We start from the raw sequence: 26,711 nt of genomic DNA, 5'->3' as shown, positions 1-26,711 counted from the left end.
TAATCCGAAGCATTTTTCATCTCGCACCCACCGAGAAAGGTCGAGTTTTACTAAGGATGGAAAAGGGAAAGACGATTTTTCTTGATGTAAGTTGCAATGAAAAAGAACATATTTGATGTATGTACGACGACAGTTTGCTCTATTTTTGTCTGAATGCATAACAAATCCTGCAAGAGGACAGAAATTTGTTAATGAAGGTGTGGTATCTACATGTACAGTTCGAATTTACTCAGTTTCCGTATCCACCTACAATGTTCGCATGAGATGTTTCCTGGAGCAATATTATAACAAAATAGAATTTCCTCAGCTAGTAGTTGAATAGTGAATGAGTCTCTATATTAAGTACTGTAACTGCTGCTGAATTGTACGTGTGTGTTGGAATGAAGGTGGTATGTGTTGTGTGACAGTCAGCCAGGTTCAATCGGTGGGTATTTTTACCGCCGGACACCGCCAGACACAGCCGAACACCGCCGACCACCAAAAATATTATGTATATATTAAAATAAATCCCCAAAACAGACCTTATGTGAATAATTCAACGTATTTCATTCATATAATGGACTTATATGTATTAATAATGTGACAGAATACTGTAAAAGTTATGTACAACCACCGCCGAACATCTGTATACTACCGCCGAACACCTAAGATATGCTTTATAGTATGAAAGGTGGGTATCATGACTCTTGTAACAAATATCACAAATAATTTATGATGTTTTTAGCATTTTATAAAACCTAAAAATAGGAAAATGCAACAAATTTCATGTGTAGCCAGGCCTTTTTTTGGAAATATATCAGACTACAGTTTAGCGTTTGACTCCGATCCCGATCCCGATCAAATTTAAGCACATTGCTGATCACCAAATATAAACGAGTACAATGAAAAAAAATGAATAAATAAAATAATTAAATAAATAAATGTCTATTTCAATAATTCAATGTATCGTTTGTGTTTGTATCAATAACTGTAAAGTTTATGTATATGTAGCTACCGCCGAACACTTGCTCTCCACCTCCGAACACTTTTTCTTTATCTAAACTGCCCTGTTGATACAAGTAGACTACCCATTTACTTTCTTATAATGTGTTTAGTAATCCCATAAATTTCAGTAGGATATATTTACTGGTTTAAAAGTTATGTCATAAAAGAACATGTAAAAAAAAGTGTCCCGCGGAGTGTAACCCTTTTTTGTGACATTTTATGCAAACTACAAAATGCACTGTCTCTTCTACTCTTACACGATACACTTGTAACAATTTGGAGAGAAAAAATATTTTCTTTTTCATCAATATCATTAACTATAGTTATTTGTCTTTTTTATTTTTTGGTTGACATACTAGCTGTTATTAGAATATTTCAAAATTTTATATGTCTTCGTTTATCTTAATTTGAATTTGACTCCACTTTTTGGCACACTGTTTTTCCCTATAATAGCTCTAAAACTTCATTGTTATTTCGGATTTCAAACATTTCGGATGAGCATCACTGAAGAGACATTATTTGTCGAAATGCGCATCTGGTGCATCAAAATTGGTACCGTATAAGTTTTACATTAATACAACTTTGAATAATCAAACTTAGATCTAGGTACAATATGGTCATTTATTAATTATAATGATTCAGCGAAGTTGAAAAAAATAAATAAATGAATAACCCGGCCAACAGCAGTCATTTTTTTTTAAATCACCCTTATGCATCCACTGTCGAACACTTGTAGACTGTTAATAAAATTGCTGATCACCAAATAATGTTATATATATATATATATATATATATATATATATATATATATATATATATATATATATATATAAACTGAGTACCAAAAAAAAATATTATTTAAATAATCCAATGCATCTTATTTATTTGTATCGAAAACTGTACAGCCACCGTCAAACATCTGTAGACTACCGCCGAACACGTAAGAATGTTAATAGAATTGCTGATCACCAAGAAGAGAGAAAACCATGATATATTTGGTGGGTTTTTTTTTTGTTTTTTCTTTTGGTTATATGAAACCCAAGCACCTGTGATCATATTGTGTTAATATGTATCTTGACAAATATAACTTGATCCAGTATATTGGAGCATTGTCGATGATTAACAAATTGGAGTTGATTTATTACATAAATAATAGAAGTAAAAATACAAACCATCGAATGATTTATTTTTAAAATCCCGAGTTAATTACATTTGACCGAGACTTATGTTCAATGTACTTTGATAGAGATTTTCATTTTAAAAAAATGTTCATCGGGAGTGTTGAACACGTGTTAAATGCATCTTCAAAACCAAAGTAAATTGCAATCAAAAATTTCAGACATGTTCAAAAACACATGCATGTGTGTGAAAACAGTTATTTCCACCCCCACCCCCATAGGGAAAAAGATAATTCGTTGTCTTAAGATTCTGTACGATTAAAAAGAATGAGCATATTTGAATAACAAAAGACTAATTGTAGGTGTAGAATAACACTTCCATTTCGATGTTTCGTTCCGTTCCGTTAAGTACTAATATCCACACGGCTATTGGTATTTAGCGGAACGGAACGGAATCCTATATATATCTATATGTATATTGATTTTTGAAATTAACAATTCCTCTGACTTTCAGAGTGATCAAATAAACCGATGAAAATGAAAGCTTCAACAAAAACAGGAGAAAATAACGTGGCATTAATTTACAATCCCATCCCCCCCCAAAAAAACCACAACAAGAAAAAGAAAAGAGAGAATTCAGTGTCTTAAGATGCGATTGAACACGTGTGAAAATGCGCCTTCAAAACCGAAACAAATTGCAATCAAAAATTTCAAACATGTTGAAGAACACATGCATGTGTGCGAAAGCAGTTATTTCCACCCCCACCCCCATCGGAAAAAAAGATAATTCGTTGTCTTAAGATTCTGTACGATTAAAAAGAATGAGCATAATTGAATAGCAAGTGTCTAATTGTAGATGTAGAATAACTCTTGAATTTCGATGTTTCGTTCCCTTAAATACTAATATCCACACGGCTATTGGTATTTAGCGAAACGGAACGGAACCAGCGCAGAAAATATCCATTTTATATCAGTAATAAATGCAAATCTAAAATTAAGCATAGTTTATACATTAACTACAGATATCAACGCAGAAGTAAAGGTCAGATGATTGAACACAATTGTATATTTAAAAAATACAACTTTAAATCCTGGTGTTCTGTTTTACAACTCTCTACTTCTCTTAGGCCAACATCAATGGACACAATTATGTATATAACTAGAAGATTAAAGTCCAGTATTTTATTTTTACAACCAAATTTGTTTTACAGTGGATTCCCCCTTAGGGTACCCCACAATCGGTTCCGTTCCGTTCCGCAAAGTACCAATAGCCGTTGCTTCTAATCATATACGCTATCGATTATCAAAATTTTTCATTTCTATATGAAATCATTTTTTAATTTAGATGCATTAAATAATGAAACAACATCATGAGAGAGAGAGAGAGAGAGAGACCCCTCCTCTAAAACGAAGTTACAATGTACGTTCTTAGCCGTCTATCTCCCTCTAGGTGGTCACGCAGTCATGTATTTTTTTTTATCAAGTCTGGAGTAGATCCACAGCTACTTCAACAACATGATTTATACTTTTATTTAAGTTATAATAATAATAATGTGCGACATTATAGTTGTTATTTGTCAATAGTTTTTGTCCAACTTCGTCATTGTCTCGTCTTGGTAGATTGACAAAAGATTCTTTATATTATTTGAAACGCATACTCTATTTCGTGCTTAATTTTTTTTTATCATAACTTATTTTTAATTTAAACATATTTTATTGAGAAACTCAACAGGATTGGGCAACAGGTAGAGCCTATGTTGATGTTATTATTGTAATATATGTTCTTTGTAACCTATCAGCAGTACTGCTTTTGGTAGTAAATAATACAATACTTGTATGGATAATTTCTTCATTTATTTTTATTTTGTTTTTGATATTAGTTCCTCATCTTTCCTTTGATCTTTTTACATATATACAAACGTCTGGCCTTAGAGACTTTGTATACTTCTTGTACATGTATATTGTATGTGTATTGTACAGTCCAATTAAAATTAGCCCTATGTTCTATTTGTTTTAATAAAACGTAGGGGCTAATTCTAAAATAATACCAGTGAAGTCGTTTCGATTTTTTTTAAAATTTACAACAACAAAAAATGCCCCCGTGAAACAAATTTCAAAGCGACAGTTTTTTAGAGGAAAACTCGAAGAACATGTTCATGCTAAATTTATTTTGTTTCACGGATGCAGTTTTTCTGAAATTCGGGGATATCCCACCATTTTAACGCTAAACATTATATGAATCGCTTATAGCTTGATTTAAACTCGAAATATTTTGGCTAATTTTGTCAATACATGTCTTTCAAACTTATTTTCAAAAATTATTGAATCAAGACATATGTTCCAATTTCTTTTATCATATAAAGTGTATTGAATAACTTAAATTTGTCGATCTTTCATGCAACACCTTAAGGGAAATTAACATGAGACGCGCAACACCTTCTTTGTTTCATTTTCCTATTTTTAGGAAAACAAAAATGCTAAAAACATCATAAATTATTTGTGATATTTCTTACAAGAATTATGATACCCACATTTCATACTATAAAGCACATCTTAGGTGTTCGGCGGTAGTATACAGATGTTCGGCGGTGGTTGTACATGTACATATAACTTTACAGTATCTTATCACATTATTAATGCATGTAAGTTCATGATGTGAATTAAATACGTTGAATTATTCACATATTCGGTGCATTTTTTCCTGGAACATGTGGAGTGACTGTTTTATGAACAGGTTAGGCCTACTTCTGAGATACATAAAGAGTTCAATTTTGATATCAATTCACGGATAGACATGAGATGTTGCAAACATTATCTTATTTTCTTATCAGCGTGTAAAGTATTCCTTTATTTGCTTCAATCTTTAAATGATAACATTATATAATAGATTCACATTATACCACCACCAAACACTGATTCAAAAGATATAGACCGGGATACACCGTGTTTTCATTTCTATTCGAAGTCCAAAATTGCTACAAAATCATCGTGAATAATTCGTGAAATTTATTGCAAGAATCATGATACACACTTCTCAGACTGTAAATAACATTTTATTAACATTCTTAAGTGTTCGGTGGTAGTATTCAGATGTTCGGCGGTGGGCAGCAAGTGTTCCGCGGTAGTTACATATACATAAACTTTACAGTTATTGATACAAACACAAACGATACATTGAATTATTGAAATAGACATTTATTTATTTTATTTATTGAATTATTTTATTTATTTATTCATTTTTTTCATTGTACTCGTTTATATTTGGTGATCAGCAATGTGCTTAAATTTGATCGGGATCGGGATCGGAGTCAAACGCTAAACTGTAGTCTGATATATTTCCAAAAAAAGGCCTGGCTACACATGAAATTTGTTGCATTTTCCTATTTTTAGGTTTTATAAAATGCTAAAAACATCATAAATTATTTGTGATATTTGTTACAAGAGTCATGATACCCACCTTTCATACTATAAAGCACATCTTAGGTGTTCGGCGGTAGTATACAGATGTTCGGCGGTGGTTGTACATAACTTTTACAGTATTCTGTCACATTATTAATACATATAAGTCCATTATATGAATGAAATACGTTGAATTATTCACATAAGGTCTGTTTTGGGGATTTATTTTAATATATACATAATATTTTTGGTGGTCGGCGGTGTTCGGCTGTGTCTGGCGGTGTCCGGCGGTAAAAATACCCACCCAGGTTCAATCGCCGTTGGCAAGATCGCTCAGTAGATAGAGCACCTGACTAGAGGAATTCCATCCATTGCATTTTCTCCCTTCCTGTTACATTTGGTGCTGTAGACCAGCCCCTGGAAATGACAGGTGAAAATGTTTGCCAGGGGATGAAGATCTTGGGTTGATGTCTTCAGGTGTGAAGACATGAAAGGGGAAGGAATGTAGCAATCAGCTGGGTTTGATCGCTGGTGGCCAGATAGCTCAGATGGTAGAGCACCTGCCTAGAGATTCAGGGGGCCCAGGTTCGAATCCCAGTTTGGTCTGTTTCATTTTCTCCCTATTGGTTACATTTGGAATGAATGTGATGTGTGTTGGATTGAATGTGGTGCAAGTTGAATTGAATGTGCAGGGTTCGAAATTAACTTTTTCAAGCACTAGTCCGTACGGACTAGTGACTATTGATGTTTACTAGTCCGCAAAGCATTTCACTAGTGCGTCCAGTATATCATATTAAATGATCTTCAGTATTTAATCAAACCAAACACATCACAGTTCCAACAATTCAGTTTATGACACCTACAGAAGAAAAAAGACCACCATACTTTATTTTGCATCCAAGATCTTCAGAAACATACAGTAACCTCTTGAGTTAATCTTTTTATGAACGTCCATAAGTGCATTCGAGATTGACATACCCGTTGTTTTCGTGCTCAGTTCTTAGAGTCAGGAGTTCAAAATTTTATCAATAAAGTCAACAAAATTCACTCAATTGACACATCACAGTTCCAACAATTCAGTTTATGACACCTACAGAAGAAAAAAGACCACCATACTTTATTTTGCATCCAAGATCTTCAGAAACATACAGTAACCTCTTGAGTTAATCTTTTTATGAACGTCCATAAGTGCATTCGAGATTGACATACCCGTTGTTTTCGTGCTCAGTTCTTAGAGTCAGGAGTTCAAAATTTTATCAATAAAGTCAACAAAATTCACTCGATTGACCAAACGAGCTATAGTGTTAAAAACTCCTGTGTCAGAGTCACGAATGACAAGATCATGTGCACACAAACGTGCATGTTCTTCGACCACACTACTTGCATTTCTTGCACCTCGAACCCGTTCTCGTGATGTGTACTCAGCATTCAGAAACGGCAGGAAGTTTTGCTCATGCGAAGAACGGCGGTCTCGAACGCACTCCATGTGTTTGAAAGATCAGGAGTCATTGTCACGCAAACACTTAACCATGCAGTTAATCGACCATAAGTTTAAACATTTAAGTGACTCAAACAAATCTTGCTAAACTCTTAACCAATTCAAGATTGATTTCTGGATTTTCACTAGTCCGTACGGATTAGTACTATAGAGAGTTTACTAGTCCGACACGTTTTTTACTAGTCTCGGACTTATGGACATGAGGTGATTTCGAATCCTGATGTGGTGTGTGTTGGAATAGACCAGAAAGCTACATATCCATCCATTTTTTAATTAATTAAAAGCTTGTGTTTTCGATGCAACTTTTCCTGCACACGATTCAAGTGTTTTTTATCATATATTTTATATTGGTAACTATAGAATTACCGAAATACCCCCCTAACCTACTGAAATAACCAATTTTCCCTCTCATATAATCGTAATTTAAATACTTGTCTAATAATTTTTTTATAAAACTAAGAATTTAATAATTTATGGAATTTTTCTTGTATATTTTACACCGGAAATAGCTCCCATATATCATAAAATATAACTAATGAGCAGATAATGACAAAGACCATTATTAATATTTCAATAAATTTTGCTATTAATCTTTCGAATTTAAATTATATTGATTATTAAGTAAATTAGTTTTAAGCTCTTCACCCCATCCTCATGCTGAAGTATTACATTGTGGAAATCACGAATGAACCTCATTGTAATATCGTTGAAGAATGACTAAATAAGTTAAAATGATTTATTCAAGCATCATATGTCATAGTATATGTGGTGATATTTTATCGACCTTTATGATAGTTAACGAGAATTAAGGGGGTATTTCAGTGTGGGTATTTCCGTAAAGCACGGGTATTTCGGTAATTCTATGTACTGATTTTATATTGCAGAATCCTGTACTTAACATATTTTTCCAATACCCTGTGTCTAGATAAAACACCTTTAAGCATTTATTAAAGCTTCATCTGAACTAAATTCACAGCTTCAGTAAGTACTGGCTTATGTATTTAGCCATGTTAGGTTGCCAGTCCGTTGGAGATTTAATCTGTAGTTCTATCATTATGATGGTATGTCCAGTTTATTTTCCCTTAGAACTACAATTTTTGCAGAGAAGTGGACAGTTGTCCCCTTGCAACAAAGTTGTTCTGGGATTATTTTAATGCATTTTCTGTATGCCAGTAGTTTCCCAACTTGAATTAATTTAACTGATGGCCTTTCCACATTATTATCAGGGAGTATGAAACTTCACGGACAGACTTCCCTTAAAATGATAATTTTAAATAATAGCTTTATTATTTACCAAAGGTCTAGCCCAAGGGTCAAACTTGATGGGGAAATGATAGTCTGGACTCTGAATTTCTTTTCAATGTAAGAATATGATGATCAGATAATAAGGCTGAAACAATACAACACAGCACCATAATTGTTCAGTTTTAACTCACCTGAGCCAAAGGCTTTAATGAGCATTTCTGATCAAAATTTGACATAAATTTGTTTCTCTGTATTTGTCACTGTTAAATGTTCACATTAACAAATTTTAACCAAAGCTGACACAAAGCATCTTTTGGAAGAAGGACAGGGATACTAATGATTTTTAAAGGAAATTTTAATTTCATGTAATTTTTTTTCCAGATATTCAGGCGAGCAGATAAGAATGGTGAGTATGTGACGGTAGTGTAATGATAGTAAAATGTATAGTATCTGTGTAGTACTCGATACAGTACAGCATGTCATCGTCGGAAACCTACGTTTGATTACGCTTTGTCCTCTGTCCATCACGGATATTTCCGATGATGTATAGTACGTGTACATCAGTCAATACAGTATCCTGGGGAAATCCGAGTTAGAATAGGTCCTCAGTACCTCTTGCTTGTCGTAAGAGGCAACTAAATGGGGTGGTCCTTCGAATGAGACCACAAAAAACGAGGTCCCGTGTAACAGCAGGTGTGGCACAATAAAGATCCCTCCCTGCTCAAAGGCCGTAAGCGCCGAGCATAGGCCCAAATTTAGCAGCACTTCACCGGCAATGGTGTCGTCTCCATATGAGTGAAAGATTCTCGACTCGAGAGGGACATTAAACTATATACAATCATTCAATCAATACAGTACTTGTGTCAAATTTGTTTTATTATCTAATAACGAGTTGATGTGATACATTGTAACTAATGATTACAAATGAAATGGTGTGTTTTAAAGCAGAAAACAGAAAGGTTATTTCAAAAGTTTGTAGACAGCCATCAAAGATGACATGGTGAATGAAACAAAGGGTAAACAAGTAAACTGAGCTATGACAGATGGAGAGAAAAATTTAAGACAAGATCTATAAGATATTTATTCACTATGACAGATGGAGAGAAAAATCTAAGACAAGATCTATAAGATATTTATTCACTATGACAGATGGAGAGAGAAATCTAAGACAAGATCTATAAGATATTTATTCACTATGACAGATGGAGAGAAAAATCTAAGACAAGATCTATAAGATATTTATTCACTATGACAGATGGAGAGAAAAATCTAATACAAGACCTATACAATATTCATTCACTATGACAGATGGAGAGAGAAATCTAAGACAAGATCTAGAAGATATTTATTCACTATGACAGATGGAGAGAGAAATCTAAGACAAGATCTATAAGATATTTATTCACTATGACAGATGGAGAGAAAATCTAAGACAAGACCTATAGATATCTATTCACTATGACAGATGGAGAGAGAAATCTAAGACAAGACCTATAAGATATTTATTCACTATGACAGATGGAGAGAGAAATCTAAGACAAGATCTATAAGATATTTATTCACTATGACAGATGGAGAGAAAAATCTAAGACCTATAAGACTGCTCATTTCAGATCACAATCTGAAGTATAGATATGGCTCTATGGAATGGCTTGTCAACAGTCTCACATGGATCTTAGCTAGCCTAGGGTGTCTGATCACTACTTCACTAAAAAAAAACCTCTTGGTGATGCTTTAACACAATTTTCAGATGATGGGGCCATTTCCTGGGAGGAGTTTGTTCAATTTTTTGCGGACGGTGTCATGGGAAAAGAAGAAATGGAGAAGTTGTTCAATGAAATCGACACACACAACACCAAGTAAACACTTTATAAATACAAATGTTTGTGATTATCAATAAAATGTTTAAGTATTAAACTACATTTTAGTTCATAGTTGTATTTTAAATATTCTATACTGTAAATAAATTTTCAGGTCAACTGAAGTTTCGTGTAATTTCACAAGGTTATCTTGATATGAAAATTAAGATTTTCACAAGTTGAACATATGTCATAATTTTTTCACATAAAAATCAGACAAAGGCAAGTTGCAGGAAATAAATCTTGCAAAGTATAAGTGATGTACAGTGTCATATTTCATATTAAAGGTTGGCTGTAACTGAGGTGTTTTACTGGCTGAAATTGAGACAATGTTTCTATGTATTTCTATAGAAACAATGTTCCTGTGTATTTTTAGTAACAATGTCCCTGTGTATTTTTAGTAACATGTTCCTGTGTATTTTTAGTAACAGTGTCCCTGTGTATTTTTAGTAACATAGATACGGGAGAACTGTGTGAGTACTTCAGTAATCACCTGGGGGAGATGAAGAAGATCTATTCTCTGGTGGAGGATCTCAATCACAAAGTGACCAGTGTCCTGCAGTCTACAGCCAAGGTAAGACCAGAAAATATTGCAGTCTGGGTATGACGGGGAAAATGGCAGCTTGGTATGGGAGGCTAAAAATAGTAGTAAAGTAATGCGGGCAAAAATAGCTTAAGGAAGGCGAAGGAATCAACCAGTCCAGGTAAGGCAAGCAAAAATAGCCAAGTTTACGGACATGCGCAACATTTTGGAAATTTTCTTTAAAATTCTTTCTTTTCTTTTTTTATCTTCATGATATGAAGAGTTCTTGTATGATTTCAGAAATAGGTTTAAATTTTATATTGTAGTAATATTATGCCATATTTTGTATATCAACCTGGGTAACTCATTGGTTAGATCACTGAACTAGTAATGCAAGTGTCCCAGGTTCGATACTCAATTGTTCTAAAGGAATCTTCTCCCTTCTTTGCTGAAATAACTTGATACATGTAATATTGAACCTTATGTTTTTACTTGCAAAAATAATGAAATATCAAAATATGATAACTCTAAAACAAACATGGTAATATCCAAGAATACAAGTGGATTATAGGTAAAATGTCACAAAAAAGTACATATTATTGAGAAACATCGCAAATGCCATTAAAGGCAGACAGTTATTGCAGCCCAAGGATAAGGATGGCAAAAAAGACTGGTAGAATAGGTGTAAATATCACTCTCATCATAAGGATGGCAAAAAAGACTGGTAGAGTAGGTGTAAATATCACTCTCATCCAATGAAATGTACTGGTAGAATAGGTGTAAATATCACTCTCACCCAATGAAATGTACTGGTAGATTAGGTGTAAATATCACTCTCATCCAATGAAATGTACTGTAGAATAGGTGTAAATATCACTCTCATCCAATGAAATGTACTGGTAGATTAGGTGTAAATATCACTCTCATCCAATGAAATGTACTCTTTAGCTTGGCTTTTTTAAACATTTTTGTTGTCCAAAATATAAAGTCAGATACTCCATGTTCCATGTATGTGTACTGATTGTCTGTAATGTTAATTATCAGTCTCTGTAATGTTAATTATCAGTCCTGTATATCCTGTCTCTGTAATGTTAATTACCAGTCCTGTATATCCTGTCTCTGTAATGTTAATTATCAGTCCTGTATATCCTGTCTCTGTAATGTTAATTATCAATCCTGTATATCCTGTCTCTGTAATGTTAATTATCAATCCTGTATATCCTGTCTCTGTAATGTTAATTATCAGTCCTGTATATCCTGTCTCTGTAATGTTAATTATCAGTCCTGTATATCCTGTCTCTGTAATGTTAATTATCAATCCTGTATATCCTGTCTCTGTAATGTTAATTATCAATCCTGTATATCCTGTCTCTGTAATGTTAATTATCAATCCTGTATATCCTGTCTCTGTAATGTTAATTATCAGTCCTGTATATCCTGTCTCTGTAATGTTAATTATCAATCCTGTATATCCTGTCTCTGTAATGTTAATTATCAATCCTGTATATCCTGTCTCTGTAATGTTAATTATCAGTCCTGTATATCCTGTCTCTGTAATGTTAATTATCAGTCCTGTATATCCTGTCTCTGTAATGTTAATTATCAATCCTGTATATCCTGTCTCTGTAATGTTAATTATCAGTCCTGTATATCCTGTCTCTGTAATGTTAATTATCAATCCTGTATATCCTGTCTCTGTAATGTTAATTATCAATCCTGTATATCCTGTCTCTGTAATGTTAATTATCAATCCTGTATATCCTGTCTCTGTAATGTTAATTATCAATCCTGTATATCCTGTCTCTGTAATGTTAATTATCAATCCTGTATATCCTGTCAAGAATTGTTCACCTGTAATGAGATGTCACCAGCTGTAGGTGAAGTACCACAAATTTAGACCTATGCTTAGTGCTCAGGGTCGTAGCAGTGAGGGTTCTTTATCGTGCCAATGTCTGCTGCGACGTGGGACCTACATTTTTAAGGTCATATCTGTGAAAGACCTGTGATTCTTACTTCTAAATGCTGAGCATTTGGTGAAGGAGAAATCACTACCTCTGTTTATGTATTAGGTTTGTCATGGTCCTGGCACGAACGAGGCTCGAACTCACGACCTCCCGGTTACGAAATGAACGCTCTACCACTGAGCTACCGCGACCGGTGTATCAAAGCAAATAAAATTGTCTGTATTTATTCCATTACTGGTTAAAGAAACCTACATCATGTTTCCATAGTAAATGTGTCCACTCCAAAAACAAAAACAAGAATGACCGTGAACCTTTTTATACAGCCCCCCTCTCCCCACCCCAATAAACTCGAACACTTCACATTCTTCATATAACGTGCAATTGTTTTCTTGTAAATCAGTTTTAAACTAACTTTAAGACCAAAGTTTTATTGTGCAGTCTTACCCTGAAAAGAGCAGAAATGACAAGTTCATCAATCGTTTCCTACTGCGGGAGTGTATTGGTCAGCTGACTGCCCTACAGCGCCCTCTAGAATCAGCATCGGACCACATGGATGACGAAGCTAGGCTGGAAAAGTATATAGCTATTTTGTGTGAAGATTCGCAGTATTTTAAAATTTAAAAAAATTCTTGTGGTATTGCTTTTGGGAAAGAATGGATTTAACTGTTTAATTGAAATTTTGTTTGGGAGAAAACTGTTTGCATATTTTTGATGAAATTCAATTCTTAGGTTCCTTAAATTTTATAATTCCAATATAATTTAATATTACTTTATAAAAACGGGGATAACCTTTAGGTCAAACTTTGCATGTTAAAATAACCAACTTAGAATTGAGATACAGATTGAAATTAATTAATATGTTTCTTTCCTTTACACCTGATGTCTATATTTTTGTCTGCAGCATGAAATGATTAAAGTTAGTAATTACACTAAATTTCTATGAGAATTTCTTAACTGGCACTTAATTACAATCAGAAATAGTAAATTCTAAGTCGTGCTGCACTGTGTAAAATGTATCCCATCAATATTTGAATTGATCTTCAGCTCTGAAGTCAAGCCTATCGAACTTCGCGATGTCCTGCCTAAACCAGATCTGATACCGGGTCGAGTTGGACGACGTACGAAGCGCCAGATCAGTAGTCAGACCTCGCTCCAAACAGAGGGTATGAATTTCTCAATGTGGAACCAGTATTTCTCTTAGATTTTCGATTCTATTTTATATCAATCAGAATGAGTTATCCGTCTTGACATTGTAACAACATAATAACTGAATAAGCGCTCTGTGATATTATGTGATTATTTTAGGATCTGTGAATCCTGTGGCACTGGCTGCTCAAGTTGACCGTTTGTCGGAGTTGCTGGATCGATTGGAACATGGGGTAAGAGGAGTAGAAAATCAACGTGAAATGTACAAACTACACATTAAATGTACATACTACACGTGAAATGTACATACTACACATTAAATGTACATACTACACGTGAAATGTACATACTACACGTGAAATGTACATTCTACACCTTAAATGTACATACTACACATTAAATGTACATACTACACATGAAATGTACATACTACACATTAAATGTACATACTACACATGAAATGTACATACTACACATTAAATGTACATTCTACACGTGAAATGTACATACTACACATTAAATGTACATACTACACGTGAAATGTACAAACTACACATTAAATGTACATTCTACACGTGAAATGTACAAACTACACGTGAAATGTACATTCTACACATGAAATGTACAAACTACACATTAAATGTACATTCTACACGTGAAATGTACAAACTACACATTAAATGTACATTCTACACGTGAAATGTACAAACTACACATTAAATGTACATTCTACACGTGAAATGTACATACTACACATTAAATGTACATTCTACACGTGAAATGTACAAACTACACATTAAATGTACATTCTACACGTGAAATGTACAAACTACACATTAAATGTACATTCTACACGTGAAATGTACATACTACACATTAAATGTACATTCTACACGTGAAATGTACAAACTACACATTAAATGTACATTCTACACGTGAAATGTACAAACTACACATTAAATGTACAAACTACACATGAAATGTACATACTACACATTAAATGTACATACTACACGTGAAATGTACATACTACACGTGAAATGTACAAACTACACATTAAATGTACATTCTACACGTGAAATGTACAAACTACACGTTAAATGTACATACTACACATGAAATGTACATTCTACACGTGAAATGTACATACTACACATTAAATGTACATACTACACGTGAAATGTACATACTACACATTAAATGTACATTCTACACGTGAAATGTACATACTACACATGAAATGTACATGCTACACATTAAATGTACATACTACACGTGAAATGTACATACTACACGTGAAATGTACATACTACACGTGAAATGTACATACTACACGTGAAATGTACAAACTACACATTAAATGTACATTCTACACGTGAAATGTACAAACTACACATTAAATGTACATACTACACATGAAATGTACATTCTACACGTGAAATGTACATACTACACATTAAATGTACATACTACATGTGAAATGTACATGCTACACATTAAATGTACATGCTACACGTGAAATGTACATACTACACGTGAAATGTACATTCTACACGTGAAATGTACATGCTACACGTGAAATGCACATGCTACACGTGAAATGCACATACTACACGTGAAACGTACATACTACTCGTGAAACGTACATACTACACCTAAAATGTACAAACAACACATGAAACGTACATACTACATGTGAAATGTACATACTACATGTGAAATGTACACACTACATGCAGAGACTTACACAGTGTTAATGGTGCTTAAATTTGTGACATAATAATGGTATAGTTTTAGTTCAGAGTAAAGAGAATGAACCTTTTTCAGGTCAATTTTAAAGGATTTGTTGATGAGGACATGAATGCCACAGAAGAAGATCAGGTAAAAATATTCTATGTACTGTAATTTTTGGTTAGGACATTTTTTATTTTATTTTTTTGCTAGCTCACTAGCCTTGCCTAATATATCAAATCGACCTATCTAAGGCCTATGTTTAAAAAAAAATTACATCTGAAGATGAAAAAAATTGCTCTTTGCATGCAAGACTAACTAAATGGTTTACAGGGAATTAAGTAAGGGGAAAGAAAGATAACTCTGATATAAAACATGCATTTTTAGAAATGAGCGGGCTATTATATTATATTATTTCAGTTATTTGACATGAATAAATGAGATCATTAATATGTTACTCTATACAAAGACTTGGTAAATAGAAATGTCACTATTTGATCTTATCTGCCCTAATAAAATGCCTACCTACCTACTGAATACCCACAAATATTTCAATACATGTAGTAGTTACACCATATAATATTGTTGGTTATGTGCAGATACCCGAGTGTCATTATGACCACGCCCATCGGGTATCTGAACATAATAAACAATATTATATGGGGTAAGTGACTTGTACCATAGTTTACTATTATTCGTTATATTTTATTATAGCTTTCGGAAGCGCGGTCGCCTGTTTACAATATGATGCCAATTGTTATGTCTTTACATTACACTTTGAACACCATATATTTCTATCATAGTGACTTTCTATCACCGAAAAATGTATGTTCAATAATTGTTTTTAAAAAGCCGTTTTTAAAGTGCATATAAATGTTTGGACTGTTGGTTTTGATATTTTTATTTAACATTTACACATTCTCCGACTTTTAGTACCGGTATTGGCTTTAAAGAATTGAAATTTAAAAATTCAAATAAAATAAAATAAAATTCAAATAAAATTCCAAGAACCGATATTCGATATTCGATATTTTTCTGTTTAAAAATTTAGCAATATATTCAAGCGATGATGGTGGTTACTCTTTTGAAAATCCTATTTGATATCCTTCATTCTAATACATATTTTGACTAAATTGGCAGGAAAAAAACATTTACATGTATATACAATAGATTTTTTAAAAAATGGTGAAACATAAGAGAAAAAAAATAATTAAGAATTGTAAGACGCGAAACCATAAAAGAAACACAAGTCTGATTCACTTTGTCCGCTAAACAAGTTTATCTCTCAAACGCGTTCTTATCACGTGACTGGGTCTTTTATAAAACTCTTTATAAATGATACCCGTATTTCTTCGTACACATGTTCTCGACTTGAGGAGAATATGGAAATAGAAAGTCTTTGGGACGAGACCATTGATGATATTATCTTGTATCAAGGTTTAAGTGAGATTCAGTGCGAATATCTATAATGTATTTGGAGAACTTAGTCCGAGTCAGTTATCCGTGTTTGATATGTGCAATTTTGATCTGGAGGAACTTCATACAGTGGACAGTGATTTTTTCTCTCGAGAATGTGGGCGGGGTTTGAAGAAAAGTGTGGGTTATGTACAGATAACCCACACTTTTAACAAAAGAAAGCACGCCAAACTATGGTACAAGTGTCGATATATGATTGGGAATGATTATGTGGCATGTTTACGGATTTCAAGATTAATTTTTTGTGATGTTTAATTTAGCCAAAGCTTTAAATAAAGATAACGAAGTTTTTGAAAGGTTTGTCTGATATTATATCACAGGGATACACATTTGTTTTTGTAACACTAGATTCAGCATGCATGTAATTTAACAATTACATTCCTTCCTGTTCAGCTGAAACACTATTCATTTGATCTCATTTCTTACAGCAAGCCATATTTAAGTACTGACTTATTAACAGAAATTTCACATTTTTCTAATGAGAGTTTACCGTATTTTGTAGTACATGAGAATTATCATCTTTTGTAGTACATCCTGCAGCAGAGAAGCATGGAGGTAGTTAAGGAGAAGGAGGATGACTTCCGCGCGACATTACGTCAGTACATTGAGGACACCAACAACGCACCAGGGGCACTCAAGTACGATCAACGTTTCTAATATACCGTACAACTAGAGCAAGACAGAAAGTGAAGAGATAATTCAGTTGTTAAATCTTAGCTAGGTCTTATTTTAGCAATTATGAAATGTATCCAAAGGAATGATTTAGCTATACGAAATGTTAGCAGGATTCATTTTAGAGATCTTCTAATCCTGTCTATAATGCTATAATTAAATCCTTTAATCCTCTCTATAATGCTATAATTAGATTCTCTAACCCTGTCTATAATGCTATAATTAGATTCTCTAATCCTGTCTATAATTCTATAATTAGATCCTCTAATCCTGTCTATAATGCTATAATTAAATCCTTTAATCCTCTCTATAATTCTATAATTAGATTCTCTAACCCTGTCTATAATGCTATAATTAGATTCTCTAATCCTTTCTATAATTAGATCCTCTAATCCTGTCTATAATGCTATAATTAGATCCTCTAATCCTGTCTATAATGCTATAATTAGATTCTCTAATCCTGTCTATAATGCTATAATTAGATCTTCTAATCCTGTCTATAATGCTATAATTAAATCTCCTCATCCTCTCTATAATGCTAAAATTAGTTCCTTTGCACAAATTCCACTTTCGCACATGAAAACTAGGTTAATGGAAAATGAGAAATTTAGGGAAATTAATTAAATGTAGCAGTATTGAAAAATAGATTAAAACTTGTTAGCAAAGTTCGTAGACATTATATGTGCATTACTGCTAGCCAGTGCATCCCTAAAGAGCATCCTGTGTAGAAAACTCTAGTGGAGGGCTCATATCTATGTACATGATATGAACAATCTTTTTAATTTATTATAAAAAAATTATTTTTTTTTAATTTCATTCTTTCAGCATTAGCGTGAGGTACTTTAAAGACTCAGGACTCTATACTCTGTATGAGGTTTGGGAAGCAGACGACAAAGAAAAACAGTATGTTGTATTTCAGAACTTTTTTTCTTGAATAATTCCTAAGGCTTGACAAAATAATCTTTTGTTTCTCAGACCAAAATTTTCAAAATTCTTTGAGGCTGGCAGGTTTTGTTTTTATTCACTTTTTCTCAGCTGCAGCATGTTTCACGATTTCATTTTGTATGTTTACTGAATTCTTATGATATTTTTTTTTCTCTATACAGATGAATAATTTACTCCTGAAATCCATTGCAGTATCTTTTAATTTTTTAGCTGTTATTATTTTATACTAAAATTGAAATTCTCAAGTTATCTCCCATTTTAATACATCATGATGCCTGAGATCAAAAGATTTTGTTTTTGTCTAGCCTAATATGAATGTACAAGTAAACAGCATTTTGAATTGATTTTCATTCCAAACAAAAAAAAATTTCACACAAGAGAGGTGGATTTTAAAAAATTGAGGAGACATGATGTATTTAGCAGTAACCGCTTATAATTATTAATTTTATGTTTGTAGGTACCGGGAAACAAAGGCGTTTGACTCGGTGTTTACTAATCTTACATCAGGAACTACTTTGTCTTCAATCTCTTTTCCAAGTAAGCATCAACTACAGTAAAACATGGCTATAGCAAACCAAACTTTCATTATTTTCCTCTCTTAGGGGAATAAATATCACTTCACAAGAAGCGTGAATTTGATATAAACGTGTTCGCTATAAGCATATGTTACTGTATTGATATTGAATTTTACAGCTGTTTTGGTGTTGCATATTACAGAATTAATTACAATATTTGTTATACCTTTACTTTCCAAAGAGAGTTCAGGTAAACTGTTGTTAATATCTTTGTTCATCAGTCTGTCACACTTTTTTGTCTTTTAAACTCTTCTTACATTTTAACAGGTAGCGCAAAAAAAACTTCTTTATGCATATGATTAGACATATCTTGTAGACGTGCAGTTAGATTTTTTGGAATTTCAATTTAAATCCAGAAGTCTGTACAACGATAAAAAAGGATGGAATTTATTTGAATGCATGTCTTTGGCACACCTTCTACAGTTAAGGCTTTAGGATTCTAACTTTGTACTAGAATGGTCGTGTTTAATCTGAAGATTTACAATAAGGTGTAAAATGCTGCCATTTTTAGTTAGATTTCTATTTATAATTTCCAGATTAGTGACTAAGTTTATAACTTTTTAGCTCACCTGAGCTGAAAGCTCAAGTGAGCTTTTCTGATCACCCGTATTCCGGCGTCCGTCCGTCCGTCTGTAAACTATTCACATTTTCAACTTCTTCTCAACAACCACTGGGCCAATTTCAACCAAAGTTGGCACAAAACATCCTTAGGTAAAGGGAATTCTAAATTGTTAAAATAAAGGGCCAGGCCAACTTCCAAGGGGAGATAATCAAGAAAAGGTAAAAATAGGGTAGGGTCATTAAAAAATCTTCTTCTCAAGAACCACTGGGCCAGAAAAGATGAAATTTATAGATAAGCTTTATTAGGTAGTGCAGATTCTAAATTGTTAAAACCATGGCCCCCGGGGGTCGGATGGGGCCACAATAGGGGATCAAAGTTTTACATACAAATATATAGGGAAAATCTTTAAAAATCCTCTTCTCAAGAACCACTGGGCCAGAAAAGATGACATTTATACGAAAGCTTCCTTATATAGTGCAGATTCTAAATTGTTAAAATCATGGCCCCCGGGGATCGGATGGGGCCACAATAGGGGATCAAAATTTTACATACAAATATATAGGGAAAATCTGTAAAAATCTTCTTCTCAAGAACCACTGAGCCAGAAAAGCTGAGATTTATATGAAAGCTTCCTGATATAGTGCAGATTATAAATTGTTAAAATCATGGCCCCCGGGGGTCAGATGGGGCCACAATAGGGGGTCAAAGTTTTACATACAAATATATAGGAAAAATCTTTAAAAATCTACTTCCTAGAACCACTAAGCCAGAAAAGCTGAGATTTATATGAAAGCTTTCTGATATAGTGCAGATTCAGGTTTGTTAAAATCATGCCCCCCTGGAGTAGGATGGGGACACAATAGGGGATCAAAGTTTTACATACAAATATATAGGGAAAATCTTTAAAAATCTTCTTCTCAAGAACCATTAGGCCAAAGAAGTTCACATTTACATGAAAGCTTTCTGACATAGTGTAGATTCAAGTTTGCAAAAACCATGGCCTCCAGGGGTAGGTTTGGGGCCATAATAGGGACTACGGTTTTACATGCAAATAGATATGGAAAATCTTCTGATATGGACCAAGGTGACTCAGGTGAGCGATGTGGCCCATGGGCCTCTTGTTTAAGGTAGATACAGTTCTAAATAGATTATCCCAGAATCGCCAAGATGGATGGTTGCAGGCAGACTAGTATATTTCCACATTTTGCTAGCTTCGTTAAAAAAAGTGTGATCTACTGATTTACTTAAATTTTTGGGGGAAAAAACTATTTTCATATAATTACCCATGTTACTAGCTGCAAACCTGTAGCTCTCTGGGAAAATATCGGGACAGACCAGAGAGCTCCAGATCTGCAGCTAATACGTTACATAGGATAAAATTCACAAAGCCTTCATGAAATAAGGAGATGATTTATTTCCTGGCAGAATTAAATTGATTGTCAAATGAGGAGATAGAAAGAACTATGTACAATTTTAGCTATTTCATATACAAGGTTTTTTACCCTGAAAGCTACTCCTCCTCCCCCCCCCCCCCCCCCCCCCCCCCCCCCCCCCTTTTTTTTTGGTGTCAATCCGATTTCTACTACAATGATCGCTCTGCAGTAGAACATGTTCAATATATGGATTCTTGGCAAGATATATGGACTCACATTCCCTGTCAAAGTTTATATTCTCCCTTGCCTAACAGCTCATGAGAATAGAAACTTTGACAGGGAATGTGAGTCCATATACCCTGCCAAGATTCCATATAACTAATAATCTATTGTTCTCCAAAATACCTACATATATTCATGTATTACCCTTCTTTGACTTGAAATACATATGGAACAGATCATAAAAGAGTTCAAAAGGGAATTAGAACAACATGTACAGTTAATTCCAATATGTTCCCGTGACTAAAGTTGTTTTGTCTATGATTTCAGAGGCATGGTGGATCAAGTAAGAAAACCCCAGCTGGCAGGGAATTTAACAGGCTCGACTACACCAATACAGTAAAACACAGTTATAGTGAACCTCCCGGGCAGTGAAAAACAGTTCGTTTAGCCAAACTTCGTTATACTGTAAAACATGATTATAGCAAACCTCCAGGGTCAATGAAAAACAGTTTGTTATCACTTTGTTTTATCCAATAAGATTTTTCATTATTTTCCTCATATAGCGAAATATATACCACTTCACAATAAACAAGAATTTGTTATACGTGTTGTGTTTGTTATAAATGTGTTTTACTGTAGTTTTGTGTATGTCCCCTGTGTAGTCAATGTATAAATAGTTATACCCACCCTGTGTAGTCAATGTATAAATAGTTATACCCAATGTGCATGTACTTTGTATTGTATTTTGATATTTATACCTGTTTAGTCCTATTGTTGTAGAAAATGATTTATTTATAGAGCTGTAATCATGTACAATGCAGGGATAATATTGCGACTTTTGTTAAAGTCTCTGACTTCCAACGATACCGTCTGAACAATCATACGTTTATAAAGTACTTATAGTGTATGCATAAAATTTTGTTATATTCTGTTCACAAAGACACGCACGTGTTGACGGATTTTGATTTAAAAAATCAATTACGCCAACAAGAAATGGGAAGTAACAGGGTAATTTACAAGTTTTCATTGTCTCTGGTTAATTCTTGTTTCATTGTCTTTAATAGAACAGGGCTTATAATGTTATTAAAAAGCAAGTCGATTGTGTTTGGATGTGGCATTGGCATAATATTATATTTACATGTACATTTTCAATGATTTTATCTTAAAAATCTGTACCAATTAAAATAAAAGCCATTTTCTCATGAATGTAAACAATGTGCATATGAATCTTGTTAAATAAAGCACGACTATTCTAATGGCAGGGAATATTCCGACAGAAGTGAAAATAAAATATAAAAAATGGATTTCATTTTGAAAATAAATGAGGGTATGAACAGCCACACTTCACGCCAGCATACTTTTTCTGAAACACTAATGCCTCCCCATGAAGTCTGCTGGCATAAAGCATCATACAGCCACACTTCCCGTCAGCATACTTTCAGTACTTTGATTCTTAAGCGCTAATGCCTCCTCATTAAGTCTGCTGGCATAAAGCGTCATAGATTATACCCTCGTGTATTTTCAAAAATGAAATTTATTTTTTGAATATGCAACTTTTAAAATTAAAGCATTTATGCAAAAGAAACATGATATTTTTAGTTGGATCTTTGTCAATTTTTGTCCTCTTTTGTATTGATGTATCTTACAAATGTAGGTATTAAAATGAATGTACGAAAATCAACAAGGTGTACAAAGTGCACACAGGGGTGTATTTTATGTTTGTATTTATGTATCTGCCCTTTGTCTTTTCTTGTTTATTGTCTGAATTACAAACCACACCTGTTGCATATTACTTTCATTTTTTAAGTAAGTATACTCATACTTTTTTATTTTCAATTTCTTCGAGTATTAAGTCAACTGTAATTAAGTGTATCGATTTATTTGACTGTAAACTGCACCATTGTTTAAATTTGTTAGATTGCAATAAAACTCAAGACATTAATACTTTTGTTAATTTTGTCATTTTATTTTTCACATTGATGTATGTACATAATTACAAGTTTTGTTGTAAAATACCAAACCAAAGAACAACTAGATTTACAGGAACTAAGGACTGTCAGATTTACAGGATTGTAAAATACAAAAACCAAGGACTATCAGATTTACAGGATTGTAAAATATAAAACCAAGGACTGTCAGATTTACAAGATTTTTACAGGATTGTAAAATACAAAACTGACAGATTTATAGGATGGAAAATGTAGAACTAAGAACAAACTACTAAATTTACAGGATTTTGAAGACAGATTTACAGGATTGTCAAATACAAAACCAAGGACTGACAGATTTATAGGATGGAAAATGTAGAACCTAAGAACAAAGTACCAAATTTACAGGATTATACAGACTCAGATTTACTGGATTGTAAAACAGATCCAAGAACTGCTACTAAATTTACAGGATTGTAAAATACAAAACCAGAGACTGTCAGATTTAACCTCATTTTATAGCTAGAGCATCTTAATGACCCCTAAAACGCAATATTTGTAGCAGGTTTAATTTTTCCAGTGGTATATACAGTAAAACCCAGTTTTAATGAACCCCCAGGGCCAGTGAAAAACTGTTCATTATATACAAATACCTTATACAGCAAATCATGATTATAGCGAACTTCCGGGGCCAGCTAAAAACTGTTCATAATAACTAAACTTTGTTATATCCAATATTTTCGTTATTTTTCTTTTGTAGGGAAATGAATATCACTGCAATAAGTGTAAATTCGTTATATGTGTGTTCGTTATAAGCGTGGTTTACTGTAGTACAATAATGTTGCATGTACTGTGCATCCAGAATTTTTCCTTCTGCTTTCTTTCGGTATCTGACCAACTAGGGTCATGATCAATAACCAGTACTGTCATGTCCTCCCATCGGTGGTTATTGCCATTGAAATGTGTTGCTACTGGCAAATCTTTTTTGGTTCTGATGGAGGACCGGTGGTTGTTGACCCGTCTGCGAAGGTCTGTTGTTTCTCCTATGTACTGCTTCTGGCAGACATCGCAACTGATGAGATAGATGCAGTTATTGGTTTTGCAGGAAAAGTTTCCCAATATTTTATAACTGCGACCCGTGACAGGACTGCTAAAACCCTCAGTGTCTGAGCTATATTTGCATAATTGACATCTGAGGTCTGAGCATATTTTGAAACCTCCATTGGGTAAAGGGTTATCCAGTTTGGTCCTTACTATCATGTCCTTCAGGTTTCTGGGACGTCTGAAGGATGCCATCGGTGGTTCCTTAAAAACACCAGCCATTCGTTTGTTGGCATGCAGAATGGGTAGGTGTTTCTTCAGAATACCGTTGATGTTCTTGAGGGCGGGGTGATACGTAGTGACCAATGGAACCCTGTCATTCTGAGGTTTTTCTTTATACTGGAGGAGGGACTGTCGGTCCTGTAGTGACATCTCATCAATCGCGGATTGTACCTTGCAAGGATCATATCCCCTGTTAGTGAGATGAGTTTTGAGGATTGTTCCTTGTTCTTGGAAAATAGTAGGAGTGGAGCAGATGCGGCGGATTCGCGTAGCCAAACCCTTAGGTACACCTTTGAAAGTGTGGGGTGGATGACAACTAGATGGCATAAGGTATAAATGAGAGTCAGTGGGTTTGGTGTGGAGATTAAACTCAATTTCCCCGTTTCTAAATGTGCCTGTGGTATCCAGAAACGTGTTATTTGAAATGGAAATTTCCACAGTAAACTTGATGGAATTATGGAAAGAGTTTGCCATCTCGATAAAATCGTCCAGGCTTTCACGACCGTTAACCCACTTATCTCAATGTCATCAATAAAACACCCTCATCGGGCCTGCCAGACCATACCCTCCTTGTGACCATGGATGTTACTTCACTTTACACTAACATTCCACATGACGAGGGTATCGAGGCGTGTAGAGAGGTTTGGAACAATAGGGTAATTAAATGCCCTTCAACTGAATCACTCATTCAGCTTCTTGAACATGTCCTCAAGTTCAATAACTTCATGTTCAATGGTGAACACTACCTGCAAATAAGTGGCACAGCTATGGGAACAAAAATGGCACCATCGTATGCCAACATCTTTATGGGGAGACTGGAACGTAGACTTCTACATTATTCACCAGTTAAACTCCTCAGTTGGCTACGTTTTATTGATGACATTGAGATGAAGTGGGTTAACGGTCGTGAAAGCCTGGACGATTTTATCGAGATGGCAAACTCTTTCCATAATTCCATCATGTTTACTGTGGAAATTTCCATCTCAAATAACACGTTTCTGGATACCACAGGCACATTTAGAAACGGGGAAATTGAGTTTAATCTCCACACCAAACCCACTGACTCTCATTTATACCTTATGCCATCTAATTGTCATCCACCCCACACTTTCAAAGGTGTACCTAAGGGTTTGGCTACGCGAATCCGCCGCATCTGCTCCACTCCTACTATTTTCCAAGAACAAGGAACAATCCTCAAAACTCATCTCACTAACAGAGGATATGATCCTTGCAAGGTACAATCCGCGATTGATGAGATGACACTACAGGACCGACAGTCCCTCCTCCAGTATAAAGAAAAACCTCAGAATTGGGCTGTCTATTCTTTGTTTTTGTTTGGAGTTGGTCCATTTTGTTAACTTATTCAAACTTGTTGTTTACATTATCTTTCTCTCAAACTTTGTTCATTTCTTACTTCGTTTACATAGCTTATTTTCATTTATTTATTTATTTTTTTGTATTTGTTACTTATTATTATCTTTTATAAATTATGCATGGTTAAAATAGAATCTCTCTGGGTACGAGTTAGCTTTACTATTTGTCAACGTAATTGGGTTAACTCGTTCCACTTGAGATTAATTAAGTTTATTTTTCTTTTCGGACATTTTGGATCAGCTCTTTGGACGAATAAGGCATGTCCTAATTCGCTCCACTTTTAACATTGATTGGCAAGCCTAAAGACCAAAAACATGTAGTCTGCGTTGTAAATACGTTTGTAAATTAGTGTAGTTGTAGTGCTAGATGTATTTATATGTAGTTTTTGTTATTATGCTCTGTTGATATTGACCACATTATGTAATTCTTTTCGTTTGTCCCGAAAATTTGACAATCTCATTGTTCGTGTCGTTGGTCAATTTAGTGCTTTGTGTATATATATATATATATATATATATATAGTGCTAGATGTACACTCTAAAAATGGTGTTTAGATCCTAAACACAAAGTTAAACACATTTCTTGTGTACAGTTTTGAACGCGTTCTAAATCTAAACATGTTTAACACTTTCTGTGTTTAGGTTTTAAACATGTTTAATCCAATGTGTTTAGGTTTTGAACATGTTTAATTCTTTTAATGTTTAGGTGTAGAACATGTTTAACCCTTATTATGTTTAGGTTTTGAACATGTTTACCCTTATTGTGTTTAGGTTTTGAACACGTTTACCTCTTTT

At 33.9% G+C, this 26,711-nt stretch overlaps 1 protein-coding gene across 1 annotated transcript; it reads left to right on the top strand.

Moving 5' to 3' along the window:
• Window positions 1-23,234, top strand: LOC125664325 (N-terminal EF-hand calcium-binding protein 1-like). Its single transcript, XM_048897048.2, has 12 exons — window positions 1-86; window positions 8,626-8,650; window positions 9,995-10,103; window positions 10,554-10,677; window positions 13,029-13,165; window positions 13,635-13,753; window positions 13,896-13,969; window positions 15,564-15,617; window positions 17,472-17,581; window positions 18,441-18,518; window positions 19,018-19,097; window positions 21,620-23,234. The coding sequence occupies exons 1-12, from the start codon at window positions 57-59 to the stop codon at window positions 21,637-21,639; spliced, it is 960 nt and encodes a 319-aa protein (XP_048753005.2). The 5' UTR covers window positions 1-56; the 3' UTR covers window positions 21,640-23,234.
• Window positions 23,235-26,711: the final 3,477 nt, after the last annotated feature.

The sequence above is a fragment of the Ostrea edulis genome, chromosome 1 (genome assembly GCF_947568905.1).
Source record: "Ostrea edulis chromosome 1, xbOstEdul1.1, whole genome shotgun sequence".
Classification (NCBI taxonomy): domain Eukaryota; kingdom Metazoa; phylum Mollusca; class Bivalvia; order Ostreida; family Ostreidae; genus Ostrea; species Ostrea edulis.
This window is presented reverse-complemented; position numbering and strand designations above follow the sequence as displayed.

What these genes read in the sequence shown, in the direction of transcription:
- LOC125664325 (XM_048897048.2), top strand. Translation starts at nt 57, where the DNA reads ATGGAAAAGGGAAAGACGATTTTTCTTGAT. An exon ending in GAAAGACGATTTTTCTTGAT is followed by an intron (nt 87 to 8,625) that starts GTAAGTTGCAAT and finishes TTTTTTTTCCAG; the next exon opens with ATATTCAGGCGAGCAGATAA. An exon ending in AACGCACCAGGGGCACTCAA is followed by an intron (nt 17,582 to 18,440) that starts GTACGATCAACG and finishes TCATTCTTTCAG; the next exon opens with CATTAGCGTGAGGTACTTTA.